General features: G+C 37.9%; 1 protein-coding gene across 1 annotated transcript in view; it reads right to left on the bottom strand.

The window, feature by feature from the left end:
* The window catches only part of COL19A1 (collagen type XIX alpha 1 chain), a 306,466-nt gene that overhangs the window by 170,092 nt on the left and 123,751 nt on the right, over positions 1-12,623 (bottom strand). The window contains exons 12-13 of the mRNA XM_003789676.1: positions 2,043-2,096; positions 445-480 (exon numbers count right to left, since the gene is read on the bottom strand). Coding sequence (XP_003789724.1) covers positions 445-480; positions 2,043-2,096 — 90 coding nt within the window. The remainder of the gene's footprint in view (positions 1-444; positions 481-2,042; positions 2,097-12,623) is intronic.

The raw sequence follows: 12,623 nt of genomic DNA, 5'->3' as shown, positions 1-12,623 counted from the left end.
TCTCAAGCGCTGCTGAATTGGCAGTGCCTTTTATCTGGCCCACTAGGTGTTTTTGCCGCTGCTGCCTGTCCTGCTTAGCAGCCAACTCGTCTAGGGGCCCACAGTCCAGCCCTCCAATGGTCTGAGGCACCGTGAACTGGCCCCCGGTTTAAAAAGTTTGAGGACCCCTGATATGGAGGATAGAGGGAATTGCTCCAGGGTAGGTGTTGATTCCAGTTGATTTTCCAGTAACCACCCCTAAGAGTTACGATGACCTCAGATCAACTATTTCACTGCTGTGGGCAGGCGCCTCATCTTTAAAATGTGGAGGTTTGGCTAGATATGCTGTATGATCACTTTCAATTCTTAAATGCCATACGGTTTAAATTCTAGTTTAATCATGATATAGCACAAACAATAAGATGACAAATTTCAATTTTAAATTTTGATTTCGAGAACACTCACAGTTAAAGCTGGTGGTCCTGGAGGTCCCATATCTCCCTGAAACAGATTAAAGAAAAGTTACAATTTACCAATAGTCCTTTTTTGTATATCATTCATACATTTATGAATAGATAGAAACAACATCTATAGATACATTTTGAATGACAGAAAAATAGAATTTCATCTTGATAAAAATCTCTGTGCAAAGAAAATCTCATGATAAAAAGATCACCCCATGCACTCCATGCTTTTTGCAACAGCGGGACTTATTTTGAAAGCTAAAATAATCTGATTTTTCTGTTCTTTTGTTTACCAATCCAAAATTAGAAAGAATATTTTTTCAAATATGGTTACTTGCTAACAGAGCAGCTGGGAAGTGTAACAGTGAGAGCTCATTTTTCTGACTAACATGAGGATGAACAGGGAGAACAAGTGGGTCTCACATTTCATGGCTCCTAGCTCGACGAAGTGGTCCTGTGGCTGCTTCTCAAGCGCTGCTGAATTGGCAGCGCCTTTGCCATCACTCGTAAGAGGCTCTGCCTATGTTTATGTATTATTAAATACTAAAAATGCTTTGCTGATTGACGTGAATACAGATTTCCAAGTGAATATGTTGATAAACTATTCCACATCTTTAAAACAAATGCTACATCTGAAAGGTCACTCTTTTCCAATTTCATTGTAACTTCCATGCTTTACTGTCCCTGGAACTCTATTCATTTCATCAGAACTGTCAGCTGTCAAGAGCGAGCATCCTCGACATGGTTCTTGTTTAGCTGGATAGAGTGGAGACCCTATGCTGTGCGGCCCTGGGATGCTGTGGTCTCACCGTGAGAGCAGGTTTAGAATTTTCTCTTTTCTCACCAAGTACAGTCAGCTCAAAAGTTATAACTTAACATTGTCTAATTATTATTTGTGACCGTTGGATTAAAATAATTAAGAGTGAGTTCTTAATGGCCATTGCCGTAGCTTAAAGAAGTCACAGAGTTGAAAGATCACTTGAACATGTAGGTGAAGACTGCAGATAGACACGGATTTCTAAATGAACTGAGAATGGAGAACAAAACAGTGGGACACACTACACATTCAGTTTCCATCAAATTAGGATCAACCAATGACCTTCTTCTAAACCATTCTTGCTTTTACTATTACTTGATTCTTGTTTCAAGGTCACTGCCAATTTCCATTATGAAACAGAATATGAGAAAAAGTGGCAGAAAATGAACATTTAGACTAAGACTGGGACACACGGTTAGCCTTCTCCCTCCTGAAAGCTGTTTGCTTTCCTATGACTACAGGAGCTCAGTGTTGGTGGCAAAGTCCTCTGATTCAGGACACATCGCTAATTTGGTGATTGAATGAACATCTAATGCTGTTAAACAAGGGTGAAAAGGGAAAAGCTTATAAACACACGTTAATGTCGACAGCGATTGTGCATTTAGTATCTTCAAACTAATTAAATGAACCAAAAGGCTTTTCTTGTTTGGATGCTTTTAACATAACAGCCTTTGGTTAATTCAAAAATGCTTTGGGGAGATAAACAGCATCAACAGGGAGTAACTGTAGGTTCTTGGGTTTTCTTCAGAAAAGATCGACACTCTGCTGGGTAAATACAATACCTTTTCTCCTTTTGGGCCAGGTGGACCAGGAGGACCCAAGTCACCTTTCAAACCCTGTGTAAAGAATATAACCAATACATAGTTCACAGAAAGCTTCAATTTCCAACAAGTCATTAGCAACAAAATGAATCATAATTGACTCAACTCCCAAATCCCTTTCTTCCCTTTGTAGTATAGAGAGAAATCAAAATGACTGTCACTAAAATGATAATCAACATCTGTGCGGTGGTGGGCACAGATACATTAAATCAGCGCCATCCTCAATACTGCGTATCCGTGCAACTCTGCTTCCTGCTAAAATTACATTAATTCACCATCTGGGAGAATATCATTTAGATCTATATGAGCATTTAAGTACCCACTTTGGACTGAATTTGTGGATGTTGTAAATACCTCTGATTTAGCATTGATGTGTCCCTTATAAAGCTTGCCAAAAAAATTCAAGAGTGACATCAAAATCATTTTTATGTCTCTATCAAGAAATCTAATTGTGGGAGGAAAAGGAATGAAAGAGACATTCTTTTCCTCTCACACAATGGGAGCTAAACTGTGATTTCTTTCCTGTGTTAAAGTACATTTTAGTTCTCTAATTCCTACCTTGCTTTGTCTGGATGTATAACGATGTCAAATGAGACAATATAAGACACAGAATACCAACTATACACTTTGATGACTCCTCCAGACTCTTGGCTACTTTAATGGGTATTTGGATTCTGTGTAGGAAATGGCAGATTTCAGGAATATCATAATAGATTAATTGCATTGGAGGAAATCAGTTCTACTGCCCATGTTTGTTCATAATGTAAACACACAATTAGATATATCCTGACTGTGCGGTAAATAGGAAAAACATATATTCCTTTGTGCTTAACTTAAAATGTTAGATAAGGAAAGACTAGTAGTGGGAAAAAACCCAAATATTCTAAAACCACGCAGTGCACAGCAAATTGAGGCATCTTACTGTTCCTAGCTGAGGGATCCAGCTATTACTACCTGACATTTTTGTAGTAAATAAATAATGCCAAATACCATCACTTACACCTACTCAATATAGAAGCCAATGGTGGATGGAAAGACACAAAAGGAAATTAGATACGTAAAATAATCCTATTGCAGAGAGAATGAGAAAAATAGTAGTCTTATATTTTAAGGAAAACGTTTCTAATGGATGAAAAGAATATCTAAATGGCCCAAAGACTTTGTAGTTTTATAATTGCTTCCGTGGATAAAACTCATAGCTATGTTTCTATTTCCCTTGGAATATTTATAGATAAAGGGATAGTGAAAAATTAAATAATATTTGAGATGTGGTACAATATTCTCTTATTACTTGAAATATTTATTCCTTCCCAAGTCAAGCAACACATACTCTGTTTATATGTGATTCCAGAGTAGAACTTGGCAACAGCATATTTTAAACACTTAGGGGGAGGAAATTTCTATTTCTATTAATAGACATCATTAGTTCACTAATGTATTCATCCGTTTATTCACTAAACATTTATTGTTTATTATACCTTGTGTACAATCACTCTTCTAGCCTTTAGATCTGCACATCTGATACAGTAGCCATGAGCCACACACAGAGTTTGAATCCTTGAAATGAGTCTTGTCTGACTTGAGATCTGCTATGAGTGTAAAATACTGTTGGGTTTCTAAATTTAGTATAAGAAAAGAAGGTAAAATATTTTATTGATAATCTTATAGCAATTAAATGCTGAAATGGTAACATTTGGATATAGTTTATTAAATATAAAATATTATTAAAGTAGCGTCACCTGTTTTTGTTCTAACTTGACATAGTTGTAAGAAAATGTCGTATGTCTACACATTTGTCTTGAATTTGTAGCTTTCATTTTATTTCTCTTAGATAGTATTGCTTGATAGACACAAAAAAGAATGAGAAGTTGACAAAGACTCTCTTCATGATCCATCTGTGCCCAGGCTCCTCAGGGCCCTCCTCTCAATCAGGCCTGAGCCTTGGTCCCCATCCTGTCTTTAGTCTGATCAACTCAATTATAATAAGAATCTTGCCAGGTTACTTTACATAGAATCCCCTACCCTTGATATCTGTTCATCCTCTATGCTAGATGTCTAAATCCTTGGCCTATCTTTAGCAAGAATCCTCCTGCCCTTCATGTCCCCTCTTGGTGATTTTCCATCCATGGTCCCTTTCCCCACTCTGAACATTGGCTACAAATCTCCTCCTTGTATTTAGAGCTGAGCCACATTGCTCTCCCCTAATACAATTCTCCTATTGCAATAGTCTAAGTGAAAAGTCTTCCTTACTACATTTTAAAAACAAGTGTGTCAGGAAAATTTTTGTTTAACAACGAGGTTCCTGTCCTCAGGGAGCTCACTTTATAAGAGGAGTTCCAACGACAATATATAATTATATTGTGTATATAGTATATAATATATACTCCTCACTGTATAAGAGGAGCCCCGATGACAATAAACAAGTCAACAGGCTGAATGTGATAGAAGTGAAGGAGGAGAGAGCTGCTCCATCAGGTAGGGTGGTCAGAAATGGCCTCTGTGTGGTGGTGACATTTGTCACTTCAGAAGGTTGCAGCTGTGCATGGCTGGGGGACAGTGTTGGGTAGAGGGACTAGCCAGCACAAAAGTCACCAAGGTGAAAGAAGTGTTCTTTCATGCAGGTAAGAAGCAGGAGATTAGGTCAAGGTGTGCCAGAGGTCATGGCCTTGAGAATTACAGGCAATAGTGAGGAAGACAGGTTTTGTTGTAAGCGGGATGGGAAGCTACTTAGGGAGTTATGCCGTTCACTCTGGGAGGCTGAGGCGGATGGATTGCCTGAGCTCACATGTTGGAGACCAGCCTGAGCCAGAGTGGGACCTCATCTCTAAAAAAAGCTAGGTGTTGTGGTGGGTGACTGTAGCCCCAGCTACTTGGGAGGCCGAGACAAAAGAATCACTTCTCTACCAGGGGCAACAAAGTGAGACTCTGCCTCAAAAAACAAAACAAAACAAAACAAACCCAAACAAAAAAATAAAACACTATGTAGAGAAAAGACAAAAGTGACAAAAGAAATGGCTGGTAAAGACCTGGGGCATCAATTTATTTAACTCATATTATTCAACATCTACATATGTATAAGACTAATCCACACGTTCCTTATAAATGCATGTAAATGAGAAATACAACTCTTTAATGGAAGAGAACATTAACCACAACATTCAGGAAAACAGTTAACTCTAGGGTGGAGGAAGGGACAGGGTGGACCACACAGGCAGAGCCTACGGAGAGGATGATGCCTTAGTTCTCACACTGGGTTGGTGTTCCAGTTATAACTATGATTTAAAACCATCGTATGTGTTACATATGTTATTTCCTAGGCATAAAATAATACATTAAACATTTTAAAGATTCCTGCCTGACAAAGTAACCCCAATGACAACTTTTAGGGGAGGAACTTCTTGGTGGTCGAGTCAGCTATCTAACCTTGGTTCAATCAACTTGGGGCAAGAAGAAGGAGAGGGGATAAGCAGAGAATTACGAGTCGATGTGACTGAGTGCCATCACGGAAGGGCACGGCAGAAGAGAAGGGAGCATTCCCCACAGACGCCTAATTTTACTAGAGGGGGCCAAGACTTCACTGATGTGGATTTCAGGAGAGTCAGGAGGGGAATGGCCTTTTATGCATAATTGGGGGGTAAGTTATCTAAGCTTCCCTACAAAACAGGCATAAGGGATAGTTTTCTAGAAGGGTTATTTTGCGAATCATATGTTGTAAAAATAGCATGTGGTAGGCACCTAATAAATGTTGCTTTTACTTTTCGAGTTCAAGCTTCAGGGATAAGTGATAGCTCTCTCTGCTCAGTTTTATACCAGCTTGATGGATATGTAACAATGGTGCCTTAACTCACGCAGGGTAAAATGCAATTGAGAAGCACTTCATTCATCAAGCTTCTACTTTTACAGCCATCAAAGTGGGCCCATGTAACTCACATCCTCCTGTGACAAAGTGCTGCGTTGTTAGGGCCATGGCATCATGATGGGCTCTGAGAAGCAGATCAGTGATGCTTTTTGCAGTGCAATTTATCTCCTTCTGTCCCACTGGTGCTGCTGTCAATGGGTACTGAGTGCCAGGGAGGAGGGACACGGCTCTCAATGCAAAGCACAAAAATTAAAGGGAACCGATTCTGAATTCCATATTGAATAAGACTGGGGTATCTGTCATTAAGGTTTGCAATAAAATTCATGTATATGAAGATGCTCAAAAGCACAGTAATTGACTCTGCATGTCAGGGGGAGACAGAAAGTCATATTTAAAGGCAGGATAAGTCTGCCTTTCTTTCTCTGGGCTGCCACGCTGTTCATTCTCTTGCTCCTTTTTGCCCCCTCTCCCCTCCCCATCTCCCTCTCTCTCACTCACTGCTTGCTGTTCTCTTCTCTCTCTATCTCATCCCTTACCCCCACTCTCTTTCCTCTCTTTAATAGAAAAGAAACTTATATTCTTACATCCTAGAAAAATAAAGGCAAGATAGGAGCTGAAGAGCAGTGCCAGAACTGGAGCTGTAGAAGCAGGTAGACCATGAAATTAATTTTTATTGGAAGACCTACTACTCCTGGGATGCTGCATTTTTATAACACAAAAAATGACACAAATAATGTTATTTGTTAAAAATTTTAACCCATTAATTATTCTTTGCTCCGGGTTCATTTCATCTTATTTCCTAGCGGTGTCAACAGCTGTGACTAGCTGATATCTCTGCTTATGTGACTTCAATATTTTTGCATTCAGTAGTATAGATTGCATGGGGGGGATTAACACGATTATTTTAGAAACATCAGATGCTATAATTCTAATAATGTTTGAAGGACTGTGATAAAGGTACAAAGAGCAGACCAAGCTCAATGATGGAAATCTACATTTCTAAGATTATATAACCCCAGAGAAAACAAATAAATGAAAAGATATGTCTATTCGAGCCAAACATGTTTTATTTAATCCAGTTTCTAGTCATAGTGAATGTTCGTGTCATTCATATGCTGTTATAAATGCTTTCTGTAGGGTAGCCCCTTAATCCTCATGAAACCTGTAATTTGGGGGCACAGAGGATGACAGCCCCAAAGTTTTGTATGTTGAGCACTTTTGAATTAAAGGAAATTTAGGGGTTTTAAAAGCTGTCTCAGAACCAAGAACTTTCTATCCTTCCTTCATTCCCTTTCCCAAGCACAAGGAGGGGCTCTCTCTGGAAGTTTCCTCATCAGACTGAGGCAATCTTCCAAAAAAATAATGCAGTTATCTTAAAACCCTCTCACTAGGAATCTCATCAAATAACTAGGAAAGATTAAATGCTGGAAAAGGCAGATGACCCAATGTCATCACCATGCCCAGACAGACTTTTAGTCTATATTTCTGAGGGGAGTTCCAAGGGAGCCTCCGTCTTTGAAATAACAGAATCTGGTTCTTAGTTGTAGCTCTACCCCTCAGCTTCCTGGTACTTGTCCACAAGCTATTGTCAGTTCTTCTTCCCATTCCATTCCCCTGAAAAGCACTTACTTCCCCTGAAACTTGCCTACATCACCCATCTCCCCTTCCCCTACAAAGAGGGTACTAGTTAAGCTTCAGCCCTCCTGTCCTTCTTTTTGTCTCACTTCGTGTGACTTCCGTCTCATGCATGTTAATAAATTGGCGTGTGCCTTTTCTGTGTTCACCTGACTACTGTCAGTTCATCTCAGCAGACTGAAACCTTCGGAGGGGAAAGGAAAAGTCTCTTTGCTCCTGGAGTAAGTACTATTAATATTCTAACTCCATGGTGCAAATAAAGAAACAGGTACCGAAAGGGTAATGTACCAATTAGTGTGCAAGCTAGTGAGTGGCAGAGCTGAGATTTAAGCTCGGACAGACTGGCTTCAAAGGTCACAATTATAACTTTACAATCAAAATTATTTAAGATACACTAGAATGTGTGTAAAGATGAGGTCTTATATTTGCAGGTTAAATTCTAGCAATGCAATTTTTTGACAATCTCATTATGTGCTTGGTGTGTATAACTTAAACTATAATGAAAATATGGCCTACCTGTGTTTACTAATACCCTGGAGATCAACCAAATTTTGGGTTGATGCACAATCTCAAGATGCACTTTTAAAAAATCAGCTTTTTTGTTGTGCCAGTGACTAGGGCCTGCGACTGGCATTTAGTTTTAGTTGGTGAATATCAAGAATGCTAAACATTCTGTTCTTGCAAGACAGTCTTATGTAGCAGTGAATTATCTTGCCAAAATGGCAGTGGTACCCCAATAGGAAAAACCGAACTTCTACATATTTCCTTTTAAGTTAAGTTTACATTTTCCAAAGCAAGCTAGCCCACTTTGTGGTAAAGCTGGCATAGGAAAAATTATTATAAGATATGTTGACATCAAGATATAGGCAATATGCAACAATAAAAGCAATGAAGGAAAGAAGGCTGTTTGAATTCGTTCAGTAGTAATATTAAATCATTCCAATTTACTCTGATTTAGAAAGTAGCAGGTGTGAGCTGGACCACTGAATTTGTTTACTACACATTCGAATGATATATTTCTGAAATTATAATCCCCACTGTGGTGTGACTTTCATTGAAATTGAAATAGCCATTATAACACCCTTCATCTCCTAAGAGAGCGTACCTGTGCTTATTGAAAGTCAGAGTGAACTGTCATAAATGCTGAATTACTTCAGTTTGCATAGTCAGGTTTCTCAGCATTGAAAATAGGCAAAGATGTGTGGAATAATTTACTGGGGAAATCAGACTTTTCAGTCAAATAGTTAGGGTGAAATTCTGACTTCAGTATTTTATTATATAAAAGAAAGTTGCTTAATTTCCCAAGTATTTATTTATCTGAAAATAGAGAAGCTATGAGCCCCTGCTCTAGCTAGTCCATAGAGCTGGATGAAGATGGAATTTCACATTCCTTGTGAAAATACTTTATGAGTTATAACAACACGAACACCCCAGCCCCACTCCCAGCAGTAGTACAATAGTCAAGAATTTGATTCTTTATATAGTAATAGCAGAGAAAAAAAGAGAAATTTTATTACTTTTTTTTATTTTTCCTCAGTTATGAGGAGAATATCTTTTCTTGTTTTTTTTTTTTTTTTTTTTGTTGTTGTTATTGTGACAGGGTCTCATTCTGTCACCCAGGCCAGAGTGCAGTGGCATCATCATAGCTCCCTGCAACCGCCAACTGCTAGGCTCAATTGTCCTCCTGCCTCAGCCTCCCTAGTACCTGGGACTATAGGCACATGCCACCATGAGTTCAGAACCAGCCTGACCTCAAGTGATCCTCCCACCTGGACCTCCAAACTGATAAGATTATAGGCAGCCTTCTGAATATCTTTGGCAAAATTGAGCGAAAAATTCTCATTTACATATTAATTAAGCAATTTTACAGTGTACTTAAGGAGTCATATTCCACAATAATGGTGCTAAGGAAATGACCCCCGTGATGGGGGATGTGAAGGATTCTTCCAAGATCCTCCCTGAGGAGTGAAAGTCACTCTACCCAGTAGGCTGTGGCTCTCTCAGCAAGGTAGTGTGACTCAGATCTGGACCTCATACACTGGCTGCCGAGGGTTTGGGAATATAGTAGGCACTCAAATATATCAGCTGATTAATTCTAAAAACCCAAATCACCTGACTTTCAGACAACATGAGAAATATTTCTAAATCTCCAAATTAATGTAAACTATATTCCAGGTTTCAATCCCTCAAATCTCCCAGTTTTATTCAAATGTTTGGAAAAATCCTTTCCCGATTTCAATTCTAACATTATCTTTATAAATCTCTGAAAAATCTTTGTTTTGCTCCTTTATCTCAGAAAGTCCACCCACATGTAGTTCAATTATCTTCTGCAACACTATAGTTAATCTCTTTTGACCATGCTACATTTCTCAGACATAAATATCCTTCTCATAAATGATGGTTAATATAGTGGGCTACATTTGATTTTTCACTCTAATCAAGTACTATATATATTCTATCTCTTCCATGTTACCCTCTGTATCCTGTGCTATTTTAATTTAGCTTCTAATTACTTATATTTTTATTTTATTTTATTTATTTATTTTTTTTATTGAATGGTAACTGTGTACATTGATGCACTTTGGGGGTACAGTGTGGTGTTTTCATACACAATCCAAGACACTTCCATCAAACTGGTTAATTACTTATATTTTATACTATTATAAGATCTGCTCAGTTCTTTAAACTAAAATTCAGCAAAAGTTATTGGGAATGTACCCCAAATAGTTACTAAATATTAACATTGGGGATCCCCATACATGGTCTTTGCTTTCATGGGAAGTATAATAGAAAGATCAGAAAATAAGTACATGCAAAGCCAAAACCCTATCCATTTTATTGACCTCAAAATTTTTTAAATTTTGTTTTATGTATTTTAATTTGATTTAATTTTAATTATCATGGCTACAGAGTAGTTACATACCTTTAAAGAACACATATGATGTTTTTCTATAGGCATACAATGTGAATTACTGGTAATCAAATCGGGATGAGTGGAGGCTCCATCACCTCAGGCATTTAACATTTTTTCATATTAGGAACATTAAATTCCACTTTTTTAGATGTTTTAAAGAATATTCTAACTTACTACTGATTATAGACACTTTGCTGTGCTGTCAACTATTGTTTAGTCTGTCTAACTAACTATACTTTTGCACCCATTAGCTCTAGCCTTCCTGCCCTCTGGTAACCACCATTCTACTCCCTGTCTCCATGAGATTAATTGTTTTTAATATTTAGGACCCACAGATGAGTGAAAACATGTGAGGTTTGTCTTTCTGTGCCTGGCCTATTTCACTTAACATAATGTTCCCCACTTCTGTCTGTGTTGTTGCAAATGGCAGGAAATCATTCTCTTTTGTGGCTGTTTAATATTCTGTTGTGTATGTGGACTATAATTTCTTTACCCCTTCATGCCTTGATTGACATTTAGGTTGCCAAGGACGCCATACCTTGGCTATTATTGATAGTTTTGCAATGAACATGAGAACACAAATATCTTTTCAATATACTAAATTTCCCTCTTTGGATATATACTCAGCAGTGGGATTGCTGGCTCATATAATAGCTCTATTTTCACTTTTTGAGCAGCCTCCATCCCTTCCGTTTTTTAAATAACCTTCCATAGTATTTGCACTAATTTACATTCCCACCAACAGTGTGTGAGGCTCCTTATTTCTCCTCATACTCACCAGCATTCATTATTGCCTATTTCTTTTGATAAATGGCACTTTAACTGAGGTGAGAGATCTCATTATGGTTTCAATTTGCATTTCTCTGATGACTAAGAGTGTTGGGCATTTTTTCATATACTTGTTGGCCATTAGCCATTTGTAGATCATCTTCTGAGAAGTGTCTATTTAGATAATTCACTCAATTTTAATTGAATTATTTGATTTTTTTTCTATTGAGCTGTTGGAGCTGCTTAAATAATCCAGATGTCAGTTCCTTGTCACATGGGCACTTTGCAAATATTTCCACCCATTCTGTGGGTTGTCTCTTCACTTGGTTGACTTTCCCCTTTGCTGGGCAGAAGGTTTTTAGTTCCGTGTGATCTCATTTATTCAATTTTGTTTTGATTGCCTGTGCTTAGGAATATTATCCAAGATGTCCCGGCCCAGAACAATGTCCTGAAGATACCAGAACAATATCCTAAAGAATTTAGCCAGAACAATGTCCTAAAGAATGTTTTCTTTTAGCACTTTCATAGTTTCAGGTTTTAGATTTAAGTCTTTAATCATTTGGTTTAATTTTTCAGTACAGAGAGAGATAAGAGTCTAGCTTCATCCTTCTGCATATGCATATCAATTTTCTCAGCACCAGTTATTGAAGAGACTATCCTTTCCCCCACTATATATGTTTTTGGAACCTTTTTTGATAATAAGTTCATTGCACATGTCTGATGTATTTTGAATTCTCTGTTCTGTTCCATTGGTCTGTGTGTCTGTTTTTATGCTGCCAGCACCATGCTGTTTTGTTTGCTATAGCTCTATAGTATAATTTGAAATCTGGTAATGTGATTCCTTGAGTTTTGTTCTTTTTCTCAAGATGACTTTGGCTATTCTAGGTATTTTGTGGTTCCATGTAAACTTTTAGGATTATTTTTGCTACTTCTTTGAAGAATATCATTTGTATTTTGCTGGAGATTGCATTGAATCTATAGATTGCTTTGGTTAGTATGAACATTTGAATAGCACTGATTTTTCCAATCCATAAATATGGAATATCTTTCCTTTTTGGGGGCTCCTCTTCAACTTTCATCAACATTTTATAATTTTCATTAAGGAGATCATTCACTTCCTAGGTTATGTTTATTCCTAAGAATATTTATGACATTTTGTTTCATTTGTAGCTATTGTAAATGAGATAATTTCCTTGGTTTCTTTTTTAGATTGTTTATCTTTGGCATATAGAAACACTACTGGCTCAGCACCTGTAGCTCAAGCGGCTGGGGTGCGAGCCACATACACCAGAGCTGGCACGTTCAAATCCAACCCGGGCCTGTCAGACAACAATGACAACTACAACCCCCCCCCCCCAAAAAAAAG

This window comes from Otolemur garnettii, unplaced genomic scaffold (genome assembly GCF_000181295.1).
Source record: "Otolemur garnettii isolate 467f Iridium unplaced genomic scaffold, OtoGar3 scaffold00035, whole genome shotgun sequence".
Taxonomy (NCBI): domain Eukaryota; kingdom Metazoa; phylum Chordata; class Mammalia; order Primates; family Galagidae; genus Otolemur; species Otolemur garnettii.
The sequence above is the reverse complement of the archived record's forward strand: the minus strand, read 5'-3'. Positions and strand labels throughout refer to the sequence as shown.